Below are 26,677 nucleotides of genomic sequence, written 5' to 3' on the forward strand. Positions count from 1 at the left end.
TTCCCTTGCCACCGACTGTACGGGGTAGATTTAGCCCCCGGCTTTCGAACCTGGGTTAGCCTGGGACACCCTGGCTAAACTTTTCTAAGCCTCTCTAAACTCTTTTCAAACTCTCTGCAAGACATTCAAAGCCTACTGTAACTGTGTGATCTTGGGCGCATTTGTGCTCTGCTCTCTCTAAGAGTGGGCCTAGCCTATGGACTTTGGCTCACAAGTGACTTTTCCTCTTCTGCCTTGCTAAAAGTGTTCCTAAATCTTAGAGTGGTGTATCTTCACATATTCTGTCTTTTTCCCTCCCTTCTTCATGAACTTATTGGAGTGCCATCTATAGTTAAGCGCTCACCTCTGTCTGGAAATAAGTGATGTTAACTAAGACTTGTCTGATAAGGAATAAGGGTTGTATATATCATAATAGTAACTGTGTTTAGAGTGTTTTACAATAAGAGTGCTGGAATGTTTCAATCAGTGTGTTTTTAAATAAATAATTATATACTTTGATACCAAAGCTCTGGTCAGTGTTTGCTTGTGCTATTGTGTCTGAGTGCCTATTGTATATACTTTGCATACTGCCCAACTCTTCGTGAGGGAAGTCTGACTGCTCAGCCACAGCTACCAGGTAAATCTGGGTGGTACAGACTGCTACCAAGTGGGTTTACTGCTAACACCTGTAGTCCTAAATCTTTTGCAGTGTTCCCAAAGGGAACTGCACAGGTTTCTGCCTAACACATTGCCCTTGTCACGTCACCTAACTTGCTAGATGCCGTTAGCCCCTCTACTCCCAGGTACAGCTGTGCCCCTCTGTATTCCACCCCCACTGTATATCTGGTCTGTTATTGCCTTTGAAAAGCGCTCTGTTATATATCTGTATAGTTGTATACTGGTGGAAAGTGCTCTGTATCTCGAAGCAAGGTCTGAGTTCAATAAACGCCATAATAATAAAAATGTAGAACAAGGTAGCGGTCTTGGCAGACAAAGTAGTTGTTGACAGGGCCCTTGGGGCAGATGGCAATGAAGATGAGGGAGCCGCTGACAGCCTCCTGCAGGTCTCTCCTTTGACAACTTGTCCTTGGAAGACTACTTGTGTTTGGAAGGAGTTAGAGACAACCTTGCGGAAGGCAATTCACCTCAACCTCTTTTTCTCAGAGGGAGCAGTTTCATGGGACCTGCCAGTCCTAGACGAGGGATGACTGCACCCGGAGGTTGCGTTAGAGGCATTCTCCTGCTTGAGCCAAGTCACCAACCTGTGATAGCGATCCCTCTTGGTCTTCGCCGGGTAGCCATGGCAGAATGCGCCCCCGTCTTCATCATGTTCTGGCGGAGACAATCAATGCACTTAAGGTGCCGATCCTCAACGTACATTTTCATCAGGCCACAGGACTTAAGGGCCCTGAAGAGACTTCTTTTGACAACATCGGACATCGTCGAGGTGAAATGTAGGGCCAAGCCTGGGCTCGCCGAACCTCGTGGAGAGAAGATCTAACAATGGAAACACGAACTTCCCTGACGGGTCCCCACTGTCAGTGGTCCACGTCTGATGGTTGATGAGGAAAGGGTCAAAGAAAACTATTGAATACTATCCAAAAATAGCAAAAAAGTTAATTCTGGAGGAGAATAGTGAGGGGACTCCCAACAATGAAACGTGCAGTAAAAATCTGAAGATGGCCACCAGGGGTGGAGATTAGGAGGACAAGTATCATCGGCTGGTGTCAGTATGACCCAAAGGGCAATGATTGGTTATAGAGGCAACAAGCAGTCTAAAGTGAAACTGCTTTCTTTTTACCCGACGACTGAATATTCATGAGCATGTGAATCCATGCAAGAGTCCATGCTGGAGAAAAAGCAAAAACTCCAATACTGTTCTCTCTATCCAGGTGCTCGTTCCCAAAATAGACTTGGTTGATGGGTGTTGCGCAGAGAGCATCACAACAAGACGACCCCAATCCTTGTACCTTAACATACAGGCTTAAAGGTTGAGAATTGTGGCATTGGAATGAAGTACCATTGTGCTTGGTTGTGGGAGTTCGGGAGGAGGAGATCAACCCCATTCAAGGGACCTTCTGGTGAGGAAAAAGCAGCACGTCTAGCATGACTAGGTGCCCGGTCCTCCGTGCCGGTTTTTCTGGTGGCGACTGCGTCCAAAGGGATATTTCAAAAGGTGATGCATCTTGGGAGGAAATAAGGCCTTTGAAAAATCTTCCTAACAATGTTCATCTATGTGAATGTCACTGCAGGAAGGCTTACAATCTACATATACCTCCCTTCAGGTAGAGACATTTCGGGTTTCATCTGCATTCATGTAAGAACGCACGACAAACTTTGCACTAGGTAAACTTGCAGACTTTCTGTATTTAACAGTCACCAATCAATATGAATGGAATCCTTTTTTAAATTAAGATGGTGGCGTACAGGCTAAGGACTGAGCCTTTTACCTATAACTATTAGCTACTCCGCTATATATTGTCTAGCAGGGACTATTAATATTTACAGTCTCAGGCAAAAATTTTAAATAAGTAGTTGAGGCACAACTAAACATAATGTTTGGTAAAGAATCATCCTCCTCAAAAGGCAATGCACCTCTACTCAGAACTTATAGAGCAGTACCCTAACAAGTCAGAAAGGCTCAAGTGCATATCGATTTATCTTTCATAGGACTCAAAGAGGTAATAGTCGCTGAAAATTGCTTTCATGGCCATTGCATATAGCAGGAAGTAGTTCATTATGCTAACAAAAATGAAATTCTATTACACACTTTACCTCCGGCATCGGGTAGAAAGATTTGTGCTGCACGGTCATCACTTGTAGGTATTGTTTTCTTTTGGAAATAGGGTGTTTCCTTTACCTAAAATTAAGTTTTAACAGGTAATGAATTAGTATGATTGCTAATTCTCATATCATTTTTTGCTGTAGTAGTTTATGCAAAAATCGTCACAATTTGAAATCCAAACACAAATAATGTTAATATTAAGACAAAAACAAAGTCGTCACCAACTATAATCCTTTCAGAAACTGGACCTGATACGGAATGGAAAAATCCAATCCTTCACCTTGGGTCTTCAAACAGTGCACAAAATAACTTGAGTTTATCAACATTCAGGCTCTTTTGGCCAAAGATAAAATAAACCCTACCACTGTACCAAAGGCACAAATGTTCAACATTCCTTTGTGGCACAAACTGGATAATTCTTGCAAACAACAAGCTTTAATGGATTTGGTAGATTGGTTACGAGCTGATAACCCAAAAACATACTTAGTGAGGTCAAAATTCTGGCATCTCAGGCTCCCAATAGCCAGGAGGTAAAATCAATGAACAAATTACTTACATCTCTCTAATATTGTATTTGATGGATTTTCTTCCCACAGTCCTTCATTTACGATATTCTATCGCCAACGACAGCTGCCTTCATCGGATCCCCGGACATGACGTAGGGGCCAGTATATATGGGGCTGTCGGTTTATAGTGGCTTTTTCGAATGCCATATTTTCGAAATACCATTTTGTCTGTACCAAATTGTCGAAAAAATTAATTTCGAATGTTTTTTTTTGTATTTTATTTTCGAAATGGGGGGGGTTCCCCTCCACCCCCCTTTTTTATTGACACCTTTTTAACTTATGAAAAACAAAAAAAAACATAAGATAAAAAAGAATACATTCGAAAAAATTATTTTAGCCAAATTGTATTCGACCAAATGGTATTTTGAAAATAAGTTTTCGAAAATATAACCCGATACCGGAGCTGCCATGCCCCATGACCTCAGCTCTGTCTTTTGCCCCTGCACTGGGCCACTGAGAGACAGCTGGACCGATGAGGTGTGCTTGCTGTCTGCAACGGGGGGCAGGCTGGGAAGGCGATGTGGAATCTGGCTCAGGAACATCCGTCAGAAAGAACATTACTAAAAGGGAAGCAATTTGTTCTTCTGATGGATTCCTTCCTCACATGGATTCCTAATATATGATAGACTTCCATAGCAGTAGGCAGACCTGGAGGAGGGAGGCGAGCGAGGAGACATCATTTAGACCAGAATACTCAGAAAGACTGCTCGACCGAATCGAGCATCCTACCCATATAGCGAGTCCAAGCAGTAATGTTTGGCAAACGTGTGCTGTGAGGCCACCAATATAGGCAGAAGAAATAAGTTCATATATTCACATGTTCTGTGAATGTTCCCTGTTGTCAGGCTGGGAATCCTCGGTAATAGAGCAGTTTATTTTTATAAAATTAAAACTGCAGTTACTTTAGTGCTCTAGTAAGATTCATTTTGGTTCATTTTGCCCATGGCCAATGGAAAGGGCTCCCTTAGCTCCACCCCTGGAGGCCATCTCCAGATTTGGCAAAGAGCATGCAAAGTTGCAATATATACCAAGATGAGCCATAAGCGGAGTAGGCAGGAGGGTCACATGAGAATCTATAAAAGATACCAATGCTGGAGAAGGAAATATTACTTACCAGTAATGTTCTTTCTATGGATTCTTCTCCTACAGATTCCTCATCTTGATAGTTATCCAGCGTCAGCTGCTCATAAAACTATTCAACAGGGGGTGTAGTGCTGCTCGATATCACCGTCGACGACACCCTCTTATACGGCCGGGCCATTCCTCGTCAATGGACATGACGTTGGTCACCATACAAAAGGATGCACAAAGCCCTCTTACCTCAGTTCCCCACTTTTATTTTTCCTCCAGGCTAAGCCTGCGAGAGGGAAAATGCACCAATGGGAAAAGGCATAGAGCAAACAACAAATGCTTGCAGACCTTTTTCCTTCAATATTTCAACCTTTGAAATGAAACCAGAAGAAGTAGGGAAGTCTGACAACCAATTACTGCTGCCACAGGTTAACACTCTTCTCCTCCTCATATGTCATTGCACACAGAAACGTGACCGCACAATGTGATTGAGACCATGGACTTTAAAGCGGGGTAGGGCGATAAGGAATCTGTGGGAGAAAATCCATAGAACTAATTGCGAGCCTGGCACAGATACATTGATGACGTGTTTCTAATATGGAGGGGTGCGAGTGAAACTAACTAATTTTCATCAGTGGCTTAATACCTGTGGATAGACGCATCAAATTCACGACGGAATGCCATCAGACCCAGGTAAGTTTTTTAGACCTAATGATCAAAAAAATCCAGTGGACAATTGATCTCTACCCTCTTTCGGAAGGCAACAGACAAGAACACATTATTACATTTTTCTAGCTTCCATCCGGCTGGGCTATGACAAAATTTACCTGATGGTGAATTTCTACGAATTCTTGGAAATTGTACCGAGAAGGAAGAATATAAAAAACATGCAGATGGCTTGAAAAATAGACTATTGGATCGAGGATATCCCCGAAAATTAGTAAAGGACAATCTAAAAAGGGCACTGAATACAAACAGAGAAGTTTGTCTGTTACCACGTGAGAAGCGGAAGCAAGAAAGGCTATTATGTGTGATGACTCTCAATCCGGTGAGTAACGATATTAAAAAGATCGTAAACCGGAATTGGGATCTAATTAAGCAACCAGGAAGTCTCTCAAAAAACAATCTTTGCCTTTAAGAAAAACCAGAATCTCAGGCAACGCTTGGTACATACTTACAGAGACATGAATCAAGAGCAGACTATACTGAACCAGTGGGGTTTAGCTCCCATAACAGGACACCACAGATGTGGTAATTGTGTCTCGTGCACTCTGACAGAAACACGACATGAGTTTAATCATGGTGCTATAAAATGGAAACTGAATGCACATACGAATTGCCGCACAAAAAATGTTGTTTACATTATTAGATGCCCGTGCAACTTGCTATACGTGGGGAAGACTACAAGAGAAGTCAGGCAGCGCATTGGTGAACATCGCAGCTGTATCCGGAATAGGATAGCTGACAAACCTCTTGTCGATCACTTTGTGAGGAATCAACATAAAGACACCGACCTTAGATGGTTTGTTTTACAAACCGTGAAGACACCGAAGAGAGGTGGAGATATGGCAACCATACCCCACAAAATAGAATAGTGGTGGATACACCGTTTAGACACCGTGAAAAATGGACTCAATATTTCCGTTGAGTGGGGGGCATTAATTATACATTGAAGAGTGGCAACCTTGGCCAAGTGTCCTATCTAGGAGTAGAGATGGCAAGCACTAGAGGACAACTGAAACTAACTTTAACAAATCTGTTCACTTATTTTCCACTTATTTTTCTATGGTTTTAATCTATGCCATTAAGGACTACATAGGACCTCTTTGTAACTAAGACTACAAGGGGTTATGATAGGCAATATGATGCATTGGAGATATTGACATGACATCTCCCTGAAATGGGGACAGATGCTTAGGATTATGTGTATTTAAAAGTATACACATACTGTGGTGCGAGTTATTCGAACGGTGCTAGCCTAATGAAGAATTAATGTGTTTGCTTGGAGTGGAGAAATCCAGGATGATAGGTGGTCCATTTATGTTGCCCACTTTTGTTAAAGGTCCTAGACACCCAAAACAGTATAAATGCTACATAATTGGGAGCCTGGAGCTCGGAGCTGTATCCCCCTAAAAAATGCTGATAGAAAGAAAAAAGAAAAAAAGAAAACGAAATTTATTCGGTGTACTGAATCTAGTGCAGTGATTCTCGCAAATTATATTCTGAGGGCCCCGTGTAAATGTTGTGGCCCATTGAGAAAGGAAAAATAGTTTCTATATAAATGAACGCGAGACCGTTGGACTGAAACTGAGTCAGTAGTCCATTTTTAGTGTCTGTGCCCCGAAGGAAATGGGGACAGTCCTCTCTCAATCTCTATGATTAAAAGAATAAAAAAGGAGTTCATGAGACGGCTGAATTCGTGAATGCGCCGGAAGCTCGAGAACGCCAAGTGTATGGGTTTGGACGAGGACAATGATCAAAAGGTAAGTGTTTGTAGAATGTACAATGAGGAAGAGGCTTTGCCCGTTTAGATTTAGAAGTATGAATAAAGTATGGGGATTGTCTCGGTAATAGTAAAAGTGAATAGCTGTGTGCTGTTTACAATTCGGATGTAGTAAAGTAGATGTAACATTACCAAAAGCGAACCTTGCAGCATAGGAAGGGCCGTGGAGGGATCCATGGAGGATTTGTAGGTACATATGGATTGAGAGATACATGATTAGGATGGGCTGGACCATAATACCTGTGATCGCATCAATATGCTAATCGGTAGAAATAGAGGAAAATAAGAACTATTGTATGGATGCAATAGGCAATAGAATTTATTATGCCAAGTACTCTATATCTCACCCTCAGAGCAAGATCATTGAAAGAGAATGGTTAAAATTAATATGTTGAAAATAAGGAGTGGAAATTAATTATTGTAAACCGAGAGAATCACAGGGAGTTGTAAGTACATAGTAATTGGAAAGATAAACTATACCATCATACCCAGTTTTAAATTGATTAAAATTGATTTATAACTGGGCATTTATATCGCATAGGAAGGAATCTGAACCGTCCGATCTCTTGATGTGCCATTGATAGATGAAAGAACCTCCCTTGAAGGAATCAAGATTGGGGTTGTTTCAGCCATATTTATAGAAGAGGACCTTGAGTAAGTACAGTACTAAATGAGTACATTATGTGTTTGTTTGCATCCTAGGTGGGGTCAGATTTAATTGGTCATTCTGTAGAGATGTGAACAGGATTGATCCACTTATCAATGAAGACTGAGTGTTAGGGAACATCACTCTGATACATTGTTGCAATAATTACTGTTGAGAATCATTTATAAACATTTAGTGTGATCGAAAGTGCAAGGGGATAGCCTTAAAATGGGTTTGAGATTTGGTTATGAGTTGTTTTAGATTCTGATATTGTGTATTATGTTTTAGGTGGCGTAACTCACCCTACTGGTTGCTAATGGGAACAAGGAAACTTCCCATATTTTGTCCTGACGAAGGTTGCGGGAGTAAAGGGGCGGAGACTGGTGAGGCCCTAAAAGACAACCGAAACACGTGTAGACGTATGTCTGTGTGACCAGGAGCATACAGTCTGAACCATCAGATCATTTGGTGGAGGACATTTTTTCACTATAGAAATGAGAATTTGAGGCTAACTATTAATAGGCCACAACATATGTGCTATTGATTGGAAAAATGAAATTGGAATGAATGGTAGGAGTGATTCAGTTTGAGTTGAATATGAAGGTATCTGGTTGTTTAAATGTTTTTAATTAAACAATATTTTATATATATTTTTGATATAAGAATAAAAGATTTTTGAATCCAAGATTTAGCATTTATTGGTATTTCTAAAAAGATAAATGTTTTGAGTTGGCTATTCCCTGTCCTGTTGGTCCATTTTTTTGATCATAAGTATATGAAGCCTGGAGGACCAGGGACTGAAATCAGGCACCCCTTGTGTTTATAAACACCTCTAGTTCAAGTCATCTTCGCTGTCATGAAATACACGTTTCATTGTCTTTCAAACTATAGGGCTCTTTACTACGTGGCCCTCTATGATTGGTTGGCACGCCTGTACCATTATGGAATATTCCACTCGCCAGCAGCACGCAAGCTGGTACCCCAGGTGCTAGAGGGTTAGACTTGACCATGCCTCCCCACCCAATTAGCCCAACATCCATCATCACTCCAACTGTCTGCCTGTCGAATTAGTCTTTGAACTCGGCCTTGCAAGTATCACTGCGCCTGAGAATAGAAGGGAGTGTGTGAGCATAGTCTTATCTGCAGGTCTCGCTGTAGCTCGCCCAAAGTCTATTTTCATCTTGACCATGTGACAGGAGACCATGTTTTGAGCACCTTCTACACATTTAATACTATTAAATGAATAAAACCTGGCACTTCGTGTTTTTCCATTACACCTCAACAGGAGCTTGTCTTGCTTCTCGTGTTCATTGTATCTTCTCTAATAGATAACCAGTTTCTTGGCTGCCCCAACTCTTGACACTGGGCCAGACAACCTTTCTCGAATCTTCCCTCATTCGTCAACTGTTTTCTTCTACTGCGCCACACTTTCAGCCCTGTTCATGGGGTCCTAGTTTGCTAAAATGTGTAGTGGAACATCCAGATTCTGTACACACATATATTGGCGGCACTGCCTGCAGTCTATTCACTACGTATAGCCAGCCTCATGATTACTTGCGTTTCAGCAGCTGTATAATTATAAAACGGCTTGCATTTTCTGCAGTGCTCTTCGCACGTGCAATCTTCGTTTTGTCCATGAAATGTTGCTCAATTCTTTATTTCGCCATCAAATTCTATAAGGTCTATATACTCTCTACATCGGCATCTCTTCTGGGTGTGTCATTTCTGCTTCATTTGACGTCACCAGTCTTCTCTTTCATTCATCTTAAAACTTCTTCAGGAACTGCGGGTACATCATAGAGGGTTTTCTCAATGGATAGCTTGTTTCGAGAACTCTTTGCGGTATAGGGACCATTAGAGGCGTTGTGCATGTCACAATTTCCAGTTTGTAACAGAGGCAAAATGGGGGTGGGACTTCCAGTAGAGGCACTTGGCTCCTCCTCTATAGGACCTTCAGTATCAACCTGTGAAAATCTAGCGGCTCAGCTGGCTGGCAACTTCGATGGGGGCCGCATAATGCCTTCTACTACAACAAAGTGCTGGTTTTAGCCTTAGGGTTCATTATCTGACACGAGTCGCATTGCTCCATTTCATGCCACCTACCCCCAAACACCAATGTTGTGCATGTCGGTGATTAAAATATTGGAGCTGTAGTCTTGACAGCATTTGAAACCAGACTTTCCCAGAGTAAACATTCAGGACAGCTCTGCTCCAATGAACTGATGATTCTGAGAAGGTCTCATGTGGGACTGCTGGAGGGAGAAGCCCAGTTTGCGGAGTGATTGGCTGCGATGTCCGAGGACTTGTTTGGGTGAACAGGAACTGATCAGCCAATCATCCAGGTAGTGGAAGATGCGAATACCTCCCCTCCTCAGATGTGCTGCCAGTACCGCCATCAACTTGGTGAAAACCCCTGGGCGGATGTGAGCCCGAAAAGCAGAACCCAAAATTAAAAATGGCAACTGCCAATGGCGAACCTTACTTCCTGCGCTTGTGATGAATAAGCACATAAAAAGTGCGCATCCTGAAGGACCAATGATACCATCCAATCTTGGAGCTGGAGGGCCTGGAGGATCTGAGACAGAGTGACCATCTTGAACTCATCCTTCCTGAGGAACCTGTTCAAGCGTCTCAAGACCAAGATGGGTCGCAGCCCTCATTCCTTCTTGGGTATTAAGAATTAAGGGGATTACCATCCCTGGTTCCTCTCCACTGGTGCCATAAGGTTATCCTGTGGGCGTTGTTCACCAAAAGCATAAAATGAAGAGCTGCTCTGCCAGAAGTCAAGGCTGGACCTCAGAGGCAGAAAACAGAGAAAACACACAGATAAGTGGTAGAACCAGGACTAGGAGGCCCTGCCCCTCCAAAGGGTATTTCCAGCATCACACCGTGTGTTTGTGATCTTTGTATGCTCTTGAAAGATGCATTAGGTGATTAGCTCCTTATAGGAATAGAGGTTGCAGAACCAAGGATCCAAAAGCCCTGAAGGCTCAAAGGAATTGGGAGAAATCTGTGGGCATATCTTTAAGCAAGAGTAACAACTACTATCCAATGAAAACAGTGCTAAAGTTGTTGAATGATGCAGATTGGAGCGGTCTGCAAGACATAGCCCCAGTGAAGGAAGGAAGGACAGACTGACTGAAAGACAGACTCCAAAAACCAAATTCATGTAAGGGCAGGCATTTTGGCTGATTGTTTGGAAACACAAGTAGCTGCAGTTCTCAGACAGTTTGAGCTGATGGAGCATCTCATTCCAAACAGGGACTGTGTCCTTGTGGGTTGTGGGTCTAGTAATCCACCTTTGTATTTAATTATGTGTCAATATCTCCCCAGGGGGTCCTCAAACTCTAACTTCGTACTTTGATGCCACCCTTTCGAACTATAGAGTACTATGATTAATCGATCTGTTCAGGAAAAGACTACAGCCATCTTGTGATTGCCAACTGTTTCACTTTTGGACTGATCCGTTTGTTGGAGGGATATTTGTTATTTCTTTCCTATGTACTGCAGTGTTTTTTGTTCTTGTCTGTTTGCGCCCTTAAGCGTATGGATCATTGGTGCTCGGTATACATGTAATAAAAAAATTAAAATAAAAAATAAAAGCAATGTGGCGCCTTCCTTTTCGGCATCTGCACAGGAAGTAGGCAAGCAAGTCATTCTTGATGGCAGAGGGTGCGAGGCAGTGACAAGGAAAGTGAGCACCATTCCTGGTTGCAAATTGGTAATGAGAAGCCATTTCTGCATTTGCAGAGATGAAAATGTTGAATTTCAGTGAAAAAACAAACATGAAATACACTTTTCACACCAAATCCAAACTGGACTAAAGACCAAAACAAAATACATGCATTAAAAACACTAATGTGTACCAACCTGGAATATTTCATTAATATCCATTGGGAGGGCCAGGCCAATGTAATCATCTGAGCTGCCATACGCAGCGTTTGACACCATGGACCTCACAGAAGACGAGCGATGCAGTGTGTTCTGATTAATAGGACTTAATAAATCTTCCTTATCTAAAGATGCATAACTTAATGCTCTTGTAAACCTATTGGAAAAAGAAGGGAAAAAAAGAATTAAATAAAATGAAAACAAATCTCTAAATACGGAATGCACAATTTAGAACGTATAGAACATAAAGGTTTAGTCAAGTCGGATTACATTTGCATCACCATGGCTTATATAATGCTACTTTCTCAAGTTGGCTATATCTCAAGCAAGCTGATTAGTAGGATTTGTTTTTAAAGCACAACTTATTTATCTTTAGTGATCTTTCTGATGGATACCAACCTTCGCTCACAGACCTCATCGCCAGAGGGTTGTACAATCATTTAAACTAGTAGTGAAACAATGTGAAACCCAAAAGGAAAGACCAGATTCTCCAATGGTAGTCATAGCAGATCAGTCAGGCTTAACTTCAAGGGAGAGGGACGTTGGCAGGAAGATGCACTTAATCCCAACAGACACCACAAAAGAATAAACCACACTGATATACTGAAAAAGAACAAATTACCGCTCAGTAATGTTCTGACAGATGTTCATCCCACAGATTCCTCATCTATGTTATCTATCTCCCATTGCAGCTGCTCACCGGAAACATTTTGGCCATCAAGGGGCATACTGTGGCTTCACGTTGCCACGACTCATCATCTCTACGCACCAGAGATGACGTCGGGCCAGCATATATTGAGGCGCTGTGCCCTTAGTTGCATCCTTTACCCCCCAACACCTATGCTGTGGGATTGCAGAAACGAAAAGGAAAGGTGCACTAGCTATTCGCCAAGTTGGGCAGGATTTGAGAGGAATGAGGATTCCATGGGAGGAGCATCCATCAAAATGAACATTACCAAGAGGGGAATAATTGTTCACCTATGATGGACTCCAAAAGCAGTGCACAGATCTGGAGAAGGTAGAAGAGCAAGGACATCACCTAGACTATAAAAACTCTGAGGACCCGATTGGGAATCCAAGCAGCAATGTTTGGCAAACATATCCAGAAAGCCCAACATAGCCACCTGGCAACTGTTCAGAAACAGGACTCCTGTCTGCAGGACAGAGGTAGCAACCAGTATTTATTTATTTAATCTGCTTTTGTAAGGCGCTTATACAACAAGTAAATTGTGTTTCAAAGCACCCACATGGCAACAGGGAGGAAACATGGGAATGAAAAAACAAATATATCATTGAAGGATAGAGGCGGACCTACAAGGCCATGTGAGCATTCAGACTGTGCTAGTGCAGAGAGAGAGAAGAGGTGAGGGAGTCGGGGGGGGGGGGGGGGGGGGGGTAAGTGCTGGATGTACCCAGAGGGAAGTGCTGTGGGGTGAGCAGCTGTAAGTGCATAGGTGAGAGGTTAGATGCAAATAAATAAGTGCAGGGCTGTAGTGGCATAGGTCAGTGGGTGCCAAGGCAAGTGCTGGGAGCGGGCGGACTCTGAATGCGATTGGGTGCGGGTGGCCAGGGACCAGGACGACATGCAAGGGGCCCTGGTCACCAATCTCAGCAACTGTGGGGTTTAGCAAAGGAGGGAGAAAGGGAAGGAGGAGGGGAAAAGTAAAGTCTTGAGGAGTCTCCGGAATTTGAAGAGACCAGCTCAAGACAAAGAGGAAGCTGTTCCGTAGGAGGGAGCCTGCCGAGGAGAAAGATGGATCACCAGCTCGCTTTTTAGCGAAGCGCTTGACACACAGAGAGTTTGTGCATGAGGAACATTAAGATCTGAAGGGAGAGTATTTAGGGAGAGCAAGTTGTAGATAACATGGTCCCTGGCCCCAGACAACCTTATGGATGATGCAGAGAGATTTGAATTTGATCCTTGCAGTAACCGGGAACCAGTGGAGAGCTTTTAGGGCTGGCTAGATGAGGTCCCTGGGCTTGAGGCCAAGGATAAATCTCAGAGCCCTAGTCTGGATTAGCTGGAGGGGTTGTAACGAAGAAGAGGGTAGATTAAGGAAAAGGATATTGCAGTAGTCTAGCCTAGATAGAACCAGAGCTCTAGAGACATTGAGTTTCTGGGGGAAAGTGATGAAAGGAAGAATTCCTTTGAGGAGATAGAGTGGAAAGTGGGACTTGTTGGCAAGGTCCTGAATGTGAGGGAGGAAGGAAAGAGGAGTCTAAGATGACCCCAAGGTTTCTGGCTTCAGATGAGGGAGAAAGGGGAGTGCCCATAGAAGATGGCCAGAGTGAGGGGAAGAAAGAGGGAGCCGGAGTCCCAATAGGAAGAATCTCAGTCATGCTGGCATTGATGCAGATATCATTGGAGGCACACCAGGACTGAATGGCAGATAGACAGTCAGGAATGATGGAGGAAGTTAGGAGAGGGTCAGAAGGAAGTTTGAAGAAGAGTTATGTGTCATCTGCATAACACTGGAAGTTAGGGTAGAAGGTAGAAATGAAGTGTGCAAGCTGTGCAATATAGGTGTTAAAGAACCAGGGAGAAAGGTTGGAGTCTTGAGGGGTCACCACAGGTGGAGGTAGAGGTGGGAGAGGAGAAAGAGCCCAGAATATCCTGGAAAATCCAGTCATTGAGGAAGGAGGTCAGCCAGTCCAGTGCCTGCTCCGAGATACCTAGGGTGTTGTAGAGCCGTTTTATGAGGATGGTGTGGGTGATGATCTCTCCTCTCAAATGCAGAGAAGAGATCAAGTATAATGAGGACAGCTGGGGAGTTGGGATTAATAGATGCAAGCATTTCCTCACAGGTGTTCAGAAGAGCAGTTTCTGTGCCTCTGGATTCTCGAAATCCAGATCGATGGTCGTGGAGGCAACTAAAAAGTTCATTGTGCTGGGTCTGCTAGAATGAGCTCTGAGACCTCCAGGCACATCCTTTCCAGCCAGGTTGCAAAATGAAGAGCTGCATTCTGAAATGCAAAGGATGATCCAGCTTGACAGGGTACTTTTGGTCACAGCCATGTCAGCAGGCAGCAGCATAGCCCACAGAAGGCTAGTAATTTTTCCTGACATTCGTTAAGTTGGATTTTGAAAATCTACCCTGAGGTTGGATTTTGGGAGGCCAACTTATTATGGTGAACAGGAAAGACACCAATGATTAGCCAAACCCAATGAAGGTAGGTAGCACAGCGGTAATCTTTAGCGTTGGGAGGGAACGTGAGAGGTACAGGGCTACAATTAGTCCACACAGAGTAACACCAATAATTCCATTTAGGCAGGTAAGCACAAATATCTACAATGATTAATTAGGCCTTTAAAATGCACACTAAGCAATGAAACATCTAGGCAAATGTCACACAGTATAAAACATATGGAGAAATTACTTACCAGTAATGTTCTTTCTATGGATTCTTCTCCTACAGATTCCTCATCTGATGGATATCCTTGCAGCGTCAACTGCTCAGTATCTTTTTTGACAGGGGACGTAGTACAGCTCAACGTCATCGGTCAACTCCATGTCTTGACCGCGCCACTCAGCAGCTCTGGACATGACACCAGCAGTACATATATCACTTCACTGCGCCCCATACCTCAGGTCAACAACTCCACCCCCTGCCTCGTACTCAGCAGCTGCGTGGAACAATCCAACGGTATTTGGCTAAAGAAAAAAAAAGACACTTTTTTTTTTTTTTTTACGAACAGTCACAACACTGTAGGCAACAGACCGACAATACTAATTTTAAAACTTGCAATTATTCATCATCGTCTCACCAAAGAAGAGAAACTAAGAGCTGAAACAAGAAGACTTCCATAGCGAGGCAGGTTGAGAAGGCGATGAGACATCTGTGGGAGAGGAATCCATCGAAAGTACATAACTGGTAATCAATTTCTTCTTCAATGGATTGCATTCTCTCGCATTCTCTCACAGATCGCTCATCTGATAAGACTCCCAAAGCAGTACAGCATGTGCAGGTAGGAGGAAATTCTTAAATGAGGAAGCTCCAAAGTTGGCGTCAGCCCTGCGAGCCACAGCCACGTTGAAATATTTAATGAGCATGAGGAGCTATAACCACGTTGCTGACTAACAGATCTCCTTCACAGGGACATCCCTTTGAAATGCAGAAGAGGTCTCCACACCCCTGATGGAATCTGCCTTGATGCCTGACTACAATTAATTTTCCTGCTTTCTCATAGCATTTCACGATGCAGAGGGATATGCAGTGGCAAATTGTCTGCTTAGACACTGCCGCACCTTTTCTTGACTATGAGAAGGCAATGGAAAGTTAGTCATCAAGTATGAAGTCCGCCGTCCTGGCCACGTAATAGCCGAGTGCCCGCTTTGGGTCAAACCTGTGTAGCCTTTCCTCATCCTTTGATGGGTGAGACGGTGAGTAGAATACCGGCAGTTCAATGCTTTGCGAAAGCCTTGGCAGGAATTTAGGCCAGACTTTAAGCAAGACTTTCTATCAAAATGAAATACAGTAAGTTTGGCCTGCAGGAGAGTGCTTGCATCTCGCTTACACGCCTTGCCGGCGTGATGGCCACTAGGAAAGCAATCTCAAGGGTAAGCAACCTAATCAAACAAGAATGCATAGGCTCAAACAGAGCCACCATCAGAAAAGTAAACACCAAATTGAGGTCCCAAGCCGGAAGCATGAATGGAATTGGCGGAAAATCTATTTACAAAGCCCTTCAGAAATTGGGCCATTACTGGAAAAGTAACAAACCGATCTGGTGACCTCAAACACAGACAAAGCAGTCAAACAACCTTTGACTGTGTCTATCTCAAGGCCCGAAAAAGCCAGGACAGTTGGAATTCCATCACTGTGGTAGCCTCAAATATTCTCTAACTGCACGCGTACAGAGTCCTAGTGGAGGGCATGTGTGCAGCCAGTAACACCTCAAGTACTTCTTCAGAGAGGTCCCAGTCATAAAATCTCATCTCTTCAAGATACACAGATGCAGATTGAGACAATCCGGGTTTGGGTACAGTACCCGACATTCCCACAGGGATAGGTGGTACAGCCTCCAAATAATCCAGCGAAGTGCGCATATGGCCATTTTCAGATGATCCGAGTAACATGTTCCCCTCGTCAAATCCGGAGCGATCAAGGTCATGGTGGCCCGAATCCCCTCAACCTCTCGAGAACCCTCGGGATAACAGATATTGGGGGAAATTAATAGTGAAGGTCGAAGCCCCACTCCGACAGGAACGGGTCTTCCACTGCCCCCATTGCAGGGTATTCCCTCAAGAAGAACTGTTTGCACTACATGTTGGACCTCCGGCCATACTTCCCATTCGTGGGAGACGATGTTATGCCTGATAAGAGTGTCCACCAACCTGCTCTATGCTCCTACCAGGTGGGGCGCCAAAGCGGAGATGTCGTTCTCCAGCATCCATAACCATAGCTGTAAAGCCTCCCTGCATAGGGGAAGGAACTGCACCCTGCCTTGCTTGTTGAGGTAGTGCTTGGCCACTGTGTGGTCCATTAGAATCAGGATATGTTTCCCCACTGAAAAAAGGCGCAAAAGCCATCAGGGCTAGCATGAGCGCTCACAACTCCCATTTTGATGTGCCAATGGCTCTCTGTTGGGGACCAAAGGCTGCTCATTTGCATCTCCCTGCAGTTACTGCCCTGACCCTTAAGGGACGCATCTGTGACTACCTGCTCCTGTGGTGCGGGGGGCCAAAAGGATTCCCCCGCTATCGTGCTCTCCCTGCTGGCCCACCATGAAAGGTTGCTGGCCACCAACTTCGTCACCCTGAGGACTTGCTTCATGTTGTTCAAGTACTGAGACCATTGATCACACAAGATCCACTGGAGGGAATCGCATCCGCAACCTGGCCTGTGGCACCATGAGAAATGCAGGCGGCCATGAGACTTAAGAGACTGAGGAAGGAAGTTGCTGTCAAGCGGTTGTGGTTCTGGCACAGCGTGACTATATCAGATACTGGAGACCATTACCTCAGGGAGGGGAATGGAGGTGGGAGGAAGCCCTCCACCTGTGTGTCCAGGGCTGATCCTATGAATTGGAGCTTCTAGTTTGGTGTGACATGGGACTTAAGGAAATTTAGGGAGAAGTGCAAATTGTGAAGCAGGGAACAGGTTTCCTGGAGCCGAGTCGATCCCTGTCCTCAGGACCTTCCTTGAATCAACCAGTTGCCCAGGTAAGGGAATACATGAATGCCAGATCTCCTGAGGTGCGCTGCCATCACTGGTATCCGCTTGGTGAAGACCCTGGGCACGGAGGTTAGGCCAAAAGCGAGCACTCTGAACTGGCATTGAGTGTTCTTGATGACAGATCTCACGGTCTGTCTGGAGGTCTCTTCAAGAAGGGTAGACAATACTCCCATTTGGCAAGCTGCGAGGCACAGTTGTCTGAGGTGGTGATCTTCTACCTGTCCCAGTGCTTTGGGACCCTACCGGAGAAACGTGTGGGGAGAACTCAAAGTGGCTGCTGCCTGTGGGCCCCTAGAGGCCCCCCCGCCCAGGACGCAAGAAACACCTCTCACCTTGAGGTAGCTGCGATTTCATCCTGAAGGGAATATACCGCCTATAGCCCCCTACCTCTAGAAGAGAAGCCGAGCGACAGCTTCACAGGCTTCTGCACCGCAAGCCCCAAGGACTTTGCAGCTAGTTTGGACTCTCTGAACTTTTCCAAAGATTCATTGCATCAAACCCCATGTCTAAAAGTTTGGCTTGTACCTTCGGGGAAAAAAACAAGAGCTGTGGAGGTATGCCACCCTCTGAAGCAGCATGGAAGACCATAGCATGCCCCACGCTGTCAGCGGTGTCAAGACCCGCCTGTAGGGCTTTTGGTTGTAGCCCCAGATAGGAGCTCAGGGGTTACAACCAAAAAGGCTAGCTAGCCCCCAGTCCCGACAGTCCCAAAATTAGAGTAGCCCCAGATCTTTTCCAGACTTAGCAACATCCCCGAGAGCCATGCTCCCCGACATTTAAGATTTTCTTGGACTCTGTCCATTGGCAAACGGAGTGGACGCAGCTGGCCGTGAGCTCACCATGGAGGCTTGGACCACCAACACTTCTGGGGTGGGATGAGCAGAAAGGAAAGGTAGAGCCAGCCTAGCTAACTTCTTGGTCAACTCCTTATCACCAGCTGATGTGGAACATGGTCTCTGCCACAACGTTCCAATGGTATCGGATATGGCGGCATTGAAGGGCAGTGGCCTCTCGGATTCGGGGCTCTTGTCCAGGATGTCTGTGAGATCACAGGACTGGAGTGGCTTGGCTGCATGCCAAGTCCCTGGGCCAGAACTACCTTCTCCACTGTCTTCTTTTACTGGGCATTGGAATGTCCATAAGGGGATAACTGGCTCCACATCTAGTTCAGGCGAGGTGGTAAGCCTGCTTGTTTTGTGCAGACCTTCAGTCAGGGTGAAAAGGTCGGCCTAATCTGCTCCACCTAACTCCCCAGTCTCCTATCGGCTCCATTCCAAAAAGGACCCCGTCACCCTCCCCATCGAAAATCGACCTCATTGATTAGAAAAAAATCTGATCTCTACTCCGGGACGTATGATCAGTCAATGCTGATGGGATCGTCCCAACGAGGCCTCCCGGCGTTGACACCTCGAGGGCCATCGGCACCACTGTCAGCTTTGCAATCATCAAGGACGTTAGACCTGACAATGGTACCTTGGTGCAGGAATCTCCGGGCACAACTGGGAACCTAACCGTCTCTGTGGCATCGAGGCCAGAGCCGTAACCACCACTGCTTTTTTGCATAAACTGAAGCATTTCTGTTTTAAATTCAGCCCATTCCTCGGGCCACGCTTTCGATAATTTAGAAGAAGAAGAAGAAGCAGAAGGTATCCATAGCCGGGAGGGGGGCGTGGCCAACAGCCATGTGAGGAAGAAGTCCTCATGCAGAGCTCCTGCAGATCCGACATCACGACACCCTGTTACTTAGCAAATGCAACTAGGAAGACACTAGAAACAGATACATAGCGGCATGGTAACACGGAGCAGCTGTGGAGCAAAGGGGAAGCAAAAGCCTGCTGCCGGGAGGCAGCTTTGCCGAGATGCATGGAGGCGAGGGCTTCCACGAATACAAGACGAAAATGGAGGCCAATGCGAGTGAGGCGTAGCGAGCCGACGGATGGTGAGACCCAGCTGAGAGCGTATGGGAGCCGTGGCTGACTAGAGCTGGAACCAGACCGTCGAAGTAACGCTGGGTGGTGCATTGGGACGCCCGAGGCTGCTGGCAGGTGGGAGATGGTCCTAGCACCACAGCCATTGCGGCGGATAAGGTAGGACTAGTGTGTGGAGCTTCACGGGAGAACGAATCGCTCTCCTGGACGCAGGGAGCGCATGCACTAGTCTCAAGCAGCCAGCGGAGACTGCGAATTTGGAGCCGCTGGAGAGTGAGAAAGGAGCTCTGTCTTCCCTCCGAAGTGGGTGGAGAAGTCTCGTCTACCCTTCCGTGAAGCCCAGGACCGCGGGAGGCAGCACGGGACCCGGAGGGAGTGGACGGTGCGCACCAAGCCCAAGGTAAGGAGTGGGGGGGGGGGCGCCCACACAAGTCTCAATTGGAACTGTCAACATATAAGGGCACCCCTCTTCACCTCTACTCCTAGAAGACCGCGGTAGTGCAGTGTCTGCAGCACGCAGATCACAGTGGCTGGAAGGGGAAGAGAGAAAACCCTGCAGAGTGCCTGCTGTCTATGAGGGCCGGGCACAGCTGCCCTCGGGGTCCGGGCACAAAAGATGCAAGGCTGAGCTGCAGGCCAGGGGGGAGACTGGTAAATAGCACACTGCGTGACCTCAGAGAGATGTGCAGTGTTGCATGGTGTGAGAGCAGGTCGCAGGACGACTATGGACCAGAACATTCAGTGACCTTGCTGAGGAGTGTGGGAAAGAGCTACAGGCCGATCAGGCTGACCACTAGGAAAACAGACTTAGCAATGCAGAGCCCCCCCCCCCCTCACCCTCCAAGAACAGTGACCCACCCCTGCCCCTACACAGGGTGGTGCACCAGCTGGGTAATGTGTACAGTCACATAGCGAGACATTTGGTGCTTTGAAAGGGCGAATAAGGGTATTGAAGTGTGCCTGCTTCGAATTAGCGGCAAACAAGTGCAGTGCATTAATCAAAGGCCCCTAAACAACTGCAGAGTCAGAGCCCCAGGGCATTCTGAGATTGTGCCTTGCAAGGAGTGCGGCGGCGCAGAATTGGACTACCGGGACACCATAGATGGCACCAACAGGGTGCTTATTCAGTCAGGTAATGCTAGCATGCGCACCTAGAACTGGACGCTCAGAGGGACACGGACAACCGCTATAGGAGGGCATGCCCCAGGAGTGTCAGTACATGACGGGACATACCGTCGAAGATGGTGTCCAAGAACAGCAAGTCCAAAAGCAAGCAGGCCACTTTGGACATCTTTGAGAAGAGCTCGCCTAGTAGGCAGGAGGCAGATAAAGCGCACAGGGGACAAGCACAGACGGCTATCCCGGGGGAAATGGCAGAGGAATGGAAACGACAGATCCTGGCAGCCATTGTAGCTTCACAAACCACCCTGGTGGCCAAGATAGACGCGGTACTCATTGACGTAAGACTGCTGAGACAAGATGTTCACGCTATTGCACAGCGCACCACGAAACTGGAAGAACAGGTGAAGGAAAACACTGAGGTGAAGATGCAAGCAGCCACGGACATTGATGTCCTGCAACAGAAGGTGAAGTTGCTGGAAGACAGAGCAGAGGAGGTGGAAGGGTGAGCGCGAAGAAACAATATACGAATTGTGGGGCTACCTGAAAGGGCAGACCCGACCACCTATATTGAAAATGTTACTTTAAGGAAGAGGGGCCGGAGAACTCACACAGGGTTTCACGAATGAAAGAGCGCACCGCTCGCTTGTCAAGAGGCCGCCGCCGGGAGCCCCACCGAGACCAGTGATAGCCAAGGTGCTCAACTACAAAGACCGAGAGAAGAACCTGGCCTTCTCCAGATCGGGACGGGTGATACAAAGAGCGTCGGCCAAGATCTCAGTCTATCCGGACTATACCTTCCAGGTCCAGAGGAAGAAATCCCAATACATCGCAATCAAGGCCAGACTTGCAGACTTGCTATACATTCTCCTCTATCCAGCGAACCTGAAAGTGCTATATAAAAGGAAGTCCCTATTCGTTGAGACTCCGATGGAAACACAGGAGTGGATGGATAGTGAGCAGCCCCCGGAGACAGCGGACCAGAACCAGCGCTCCGGAAGAGAATGACTCCCACCACGGGTGGAGGCAGCAGAACCCATGTAGAACTATATGCAGATGTTAAGCAATTGCAGACTTAAGCAGTATAGAAACACAAAGTATAAGTAACATGGCAGCTATGAATACAATGGCGAAGTAACAGGAGCAAAGTAAGAGTTACAAACACTCAGTAGTGGGAACGCCTTCAGCGGACTCACTACCCCCACCCACAGAGAAGTAGTTTAAGGGCTACCGAGCAGGGCCCGCCCATAGGGCGCCAGGAGACTAATCACTAGACCAGGTTGAATGGCGCGAAAACTGGAAAGTCCTTGCATGCTAAACATAGCGGGACGAGTTCAGGTTGGGATTGGTATGCACTGGGGTGGGGGGGGGAGGGAGGGAAGGAAGGCAGCCCAGCATGCAGGACTGTTTGCAATACCAGTATAGGTTGCATAACGAGGAATGTCAGAGGGCTCAATAATTATGTGAAACGGAAGAGAGTGTGCATGTTTATTAAGAGGAACAAGATTGGAGTGGCTTTACAGCAAGAGATGCACTGAGATGCGCAGAAGCAGAATAACCTGGCGAAGGCATGGTGAGGGGCGCTGGTGAGCTCTACTTATTCTACGTACGCGAGAGGGGTCCTCATATGGGTCGAACCTGCCATCCCTTTCAGAGCATTGACCACGAAAAGAGATAACGAGGGCAGGATGGTGATGTTGCAGGATGGAGGCTTTATGGAGGGTATAGCACGGAGGAGGCAGGGAATACTCCCATCACTCTCCCCCGCATAAGGTATACACTAGGATAGATTATATGTTCGCTAGCGAGGAACGCGCAAGTGAATTCTCGGAGGCAGAATATTTGGCCAAAGTCCTATCGGACCACTCCCCGATGGTAGTGAAATGGCAGGGGACCGCCCCAAGGCCACCCATACCCACGTAGAGGCTGAGAAGCGAAACCCTACTAGACGGGGCATTTGCAGAGCACATCCGTAAGAGGACAACCAAATATATTGCTGTAAATAAGGGGAGTGTTAGGCAGAAACCTGTGCAGTTCCCTTAGGGAACACTGCAAAAGATTTAGGACTACAGGTGTTAGCAGTAAACCCACTTGGTAGCAGTCTGTACCACCCAGATTTACCTGGTAGCTGTGGCTGAGCAGTCAGACTTCTCTCAAGAAGAGTTAGGCAGTATGCAAAGTATACACAATAGGCACTCAGACACAATAATACAAGCAAACACTGACCAGAGCTTTGGTATCAAAGTATATAATTATTTATTTAAAAACACACTGTTTGAAACACTCCAGCACTCTTGTTGTAAAATATTCTAAACACAGTTACTATTGTAATATATACACCCCTTTTTCCTTATCAGATAAGTCTTAGTAAAACACCACTTATTTTCATACAGAGGTGAGCGCTTGACTAGATAGCACTCCAATAAGTTTGTGAAAAAGGGAGGGAAAAAAACAGAATATGGAAAGGTACACCACTCTAAGATTTAGGAACACTGTTAGCAAGGCAGAAGAGCAAAAGTCACTGGTGAGCCAAAGTCCAAAGGCTGGGCCCACTCTTAGAGAGAGCAGAGCACAAATGCGCCCAAGATCACACAGTTACACTAGGCTTAGAAAGTCTTGCAGAGAGTTCAAAAGGAGTTTAAAGAGGCTCAGAGAAGTTTAGCCAGGGTGTCCCAGGCTAACCCATGTTCGAAAGCCGGGGACTAAATCTACCCCGTACAGTCGGTGGCAAGGGAAGCCGGGCGGGACACGGTACCTTAAGTGGGAAGGATCCTCCAGCGGTGGCAGTTGTTCCTGGCAGTGGGTGCAAGTCGCGTTGTCGTCCAGGGGAAGAGAAGATCTCGACTTGGCGGAAAGATGAAGGTTGTTGCACTGCCAGGGAAGAAACCAGCCGCAGAGTTTTCCGGTTAAAGATGGGACCTTTGTTTTGCGGTCGTGGTAAAACGTGGTATCCCGGTTGCCAGGGTGCTTGGCACAGGCAAGGCGGCCACGAGGTACGTCGGGAAGGCGAAAAGACGGTGAAACTGGTTATCCCCACCAGTCAAAGGAAGAAGACTCTCCGGCGGGAGACGATCTCTGTCGTTGGGAAAAGTGGTGAGACGGTCCAGCAGGGCTCCACCGGTGATGTCGTCGTGGCAGGTCGGCTCAGCTTCTCCCTCGTCGTATTCTTAGGTCCTGTGGCGACTTCTGAAGTTCCAGTCCCCAAAGCCCTGCTTTTATTCAGAAAACCCCCATTCATTCAGCCTAGCTGTCACTCAAACATGCTAAGTGGTAAGACGGCCGGCTCACCACTTGGGCCAATCAGGACGGAGTGCGACTTGAGTTGCCTAGGCAACTCAGTCCAGGGTGCCTAAATCCCCCTCCACCCCTCCTAAGTACCCCAGACAGAGTGGCACCACTTTGGAGGGCTTCTGTGGAGAAGCCTGCCAAAAAGTGGAACAAAGGGCTCGACTTGGGTTGGAGTCACAGAAGAGAACACAAACGCCATTTTAGAATCAAGTTTTGGCAAAAAATACCAACCGGAGAATTAATATTAATTAAATAAACCGGCGGTATGTTCGAGGCTATCGTAATTAAATAAATAAAGATAGTAGCCTCGAACAATGGGAAAATCCCATAGAGAAATATTCGCGGTTGAATATAAAAAGTAGTATCCACTACCACCAGCCAAAACTCGATCAGGGGGGACGGAGACGTGCCCCATCGACTAACAGACCCCGGGGCAATTGAATTGCCCCAGCCAGTACGTCCACAATATGATGGTTTGTACTGGTTCTGTTCAGAATTTAAGACTAGTAAAGTCAATGGTGACTTTACATGCCCTGGGAGACAGTAGTCAGTCCCAGGGTATGGCGTCTATACTGGGGGATCACTATGCCACCCCTGTGTTACTGCACTGAGGGTGCTGTGTAACACATCACAAAAACACATGAAGCCCTATGGGGTAAAATACCCCATAGCCCATTAAACAAATCTAGATTCAAAGAAACACACTCAAATCATGCCCAAGAGTGAGGGTAAAAGAGTCTCACTCTTGGCAGGAGAAAAAAATAAACCCCAAAAATCCAGCAAAGCTGCTGGGGGACTCACTAGGTTAGGAAATTCAGCATGAACAGAGAAATCTCCCTAACAAGTGTGCAGAAGGTTGGCACGGTGTGGGAGGTGTATATGGTGGTTATAAGAGGAGAAATGATAGCCGAATCTGGGAGAGTAAACAAACATTTTCGTTACTGATCTGCAGAACATGGAAGAGAGGCTGAAGGCATTAGAGGGAGAAACGAGTGTGCAGAAGGAACATATGCATGAAGTGATAGATCTGAGGCAGTCATGTCGGAATCAATGGGACAGGCTAAGGAAGTTCAATTATGCGAGATCCCTGTAAAGAAGTCATGCTTGGGGAGATAACCCAGGTAGAATTTTGGCATGGCTGTGCAGGCGGGATAACAATAGGACCCCCATTTGTTCCAGAAGGAAGACAGAGTGGAGGTAAACACACAAGCGGGGATCAAAGAGGTCTTCACAAATTACTACAAAGTACTATACGCAAAACACTTAGTGGGAGAGGAGGGGGGCCTGCAGGACGTACTTGACCTCATTACGCTGCCTAGATTGGATGCGCCTCAGGCAGAATCCCTAGCGGTGCCAATAACTTCGGAGGAGGGGATGGTCACCATTAGGACACTGCCTACGGGCAAGGCCCCGGGCACAGATGGACTCACCAGCGAATTTTACAAAGCCTACGGTGACATATTGGCACCGTTAATTGCCATGGTGTACAATGAAGCGTATGCTGATCATATATTCCCTGACAGCCTGAGGGAAGCCTTGATAATCCCACTGCTAAAACAGGATAAGGCTGGCACGGATTTCGGATCCTATAGACCACTGACACTGTTGAATCAAGACACCAAGATTCTTACAGGGATCCTGGCAAATAGACTTCGTAGGGTGATACACGTACGTGCTGATCCATCCAGATCAGACTTGGTATGTGCCAGGAAGGAACATCACCGAGAACCTTCGGCGGTTACACCATGTGATCTACACCACGGAAGAGTGTGCGATTCCCTCACTAGATGAGACTAAGGCATTCGATTTGGTGCACTGGGATTGGCTGTACGCCACGATGGCAAGGATGGGGAAAGGACCACGGTATATGAAATGGGTACAGCCGATATACTCCGAGCCGATGGCCAGAGTTAGGACCAGTAGTATATACTCAGATAAGTGGCAATTGCACAAAGGCACGAGACAAGGTTGCCCACTGTCCTCAATGCTGTATATTATAGCAGCGGAGCCCATGGCAGCGTACCTGAGGCAGGAATATGGAGATACAGGCATAGACATGGGAGGGGTGAGACACGTAGTGTCCATGTATGCGGACGACATGCTACTATATCTGAGCAACCCGGAAGTGAACCTGCCATACATTCTCGAGGTATTAGATAATTCTAGCGCACTGATAGGTATTAAAATAAATAAAAGCAAGTCATGTCTGTTCCCATTAGCAGCAATAGCAGGGGAAGACGAGAGGGACTTGCCAGTCCTCCCATTGCCATGCATTATAGACTCCTTTAGATACCTGGAAATTAATATCTATCGAGACCCTGCACAGGCCAATGAGTTCAACACAGTAAGGGCTAAGAATGGGCTACTGAAGTCCATGGAGTTCTGGAATAGAGTACCCCTGTCCGTAATGGGTAGAGCAGCGCTGATGAAAATGGCGGCGCTACCGAGGCTCATGCACTGCTTCGGAAGTTTCCCATATAATATTCTGAGGAGTTTTTCAGAGACCTGGGAAAGATGTGCAGGGGGTTCCTTTGGTGAGAGGGGAGGAACAGGGCGGCCCTGAACACATTGCAGAGACCGTATGACTGGGGAGGGTTAAAGATACCAAACTCTGAATTATACTTCCTGTACTGCCAAATGCAGCATGTAGTCAAATGGATGGCTCACGACCAGCCAGCAGAAACAGCGTTCCTGTAGCCGGCTGTCAGAGGTAGATATCTGTGA

The 26,677-nt window shown here is 46.4% G+C and overlaps 1 protein-coding gene across 2 annotated transcripts in view; it reads right to left on the reverse strand.

Moving 5' to 3' along the window:
* Positions 1–26,677, reverse strand: part of RICTOR (RPTOR independent companion of MTOR complex 2) — a 1,615,046-nt gene that overhangs the window by 262,232 nt on the left and 1,326,137 nt on the right. For both annotated transcript variants that reach the window (XM_069627164.1, XM_069627163.1), the window contains exons 32-33: positions 11,421–11,598; positions 2,755–2,839 (exon numbers count right to left, since the gene is read on the reverse strand). In XM_069627164.1, the coding sequence (XP_069483265.1) occupies positions 2,755–2,839; positions 11,421–11,598 (263 nt within the window). The remainder of the gene's footprint in view (positions 1–2,754; positions 2,840–11,420; positions 11,599–26,677) is intronic.

Source organism: Ambystoma mexicanum, chromosome 6p, assembly GCF_040938575.1.
Source record: "Ambystoma mexicanum isolate Mex_15411 chromosome 6p, UKY_AmexF1_1, whole genome shotgun sequence".
In the NCBI taxonomy this organism is placed as follows: Eukaryota; Metazoa; Chordata; class Amphibia; order Caudata; family Ambystomatidae; genus Ambystoma; species Ambystoma mexicanum.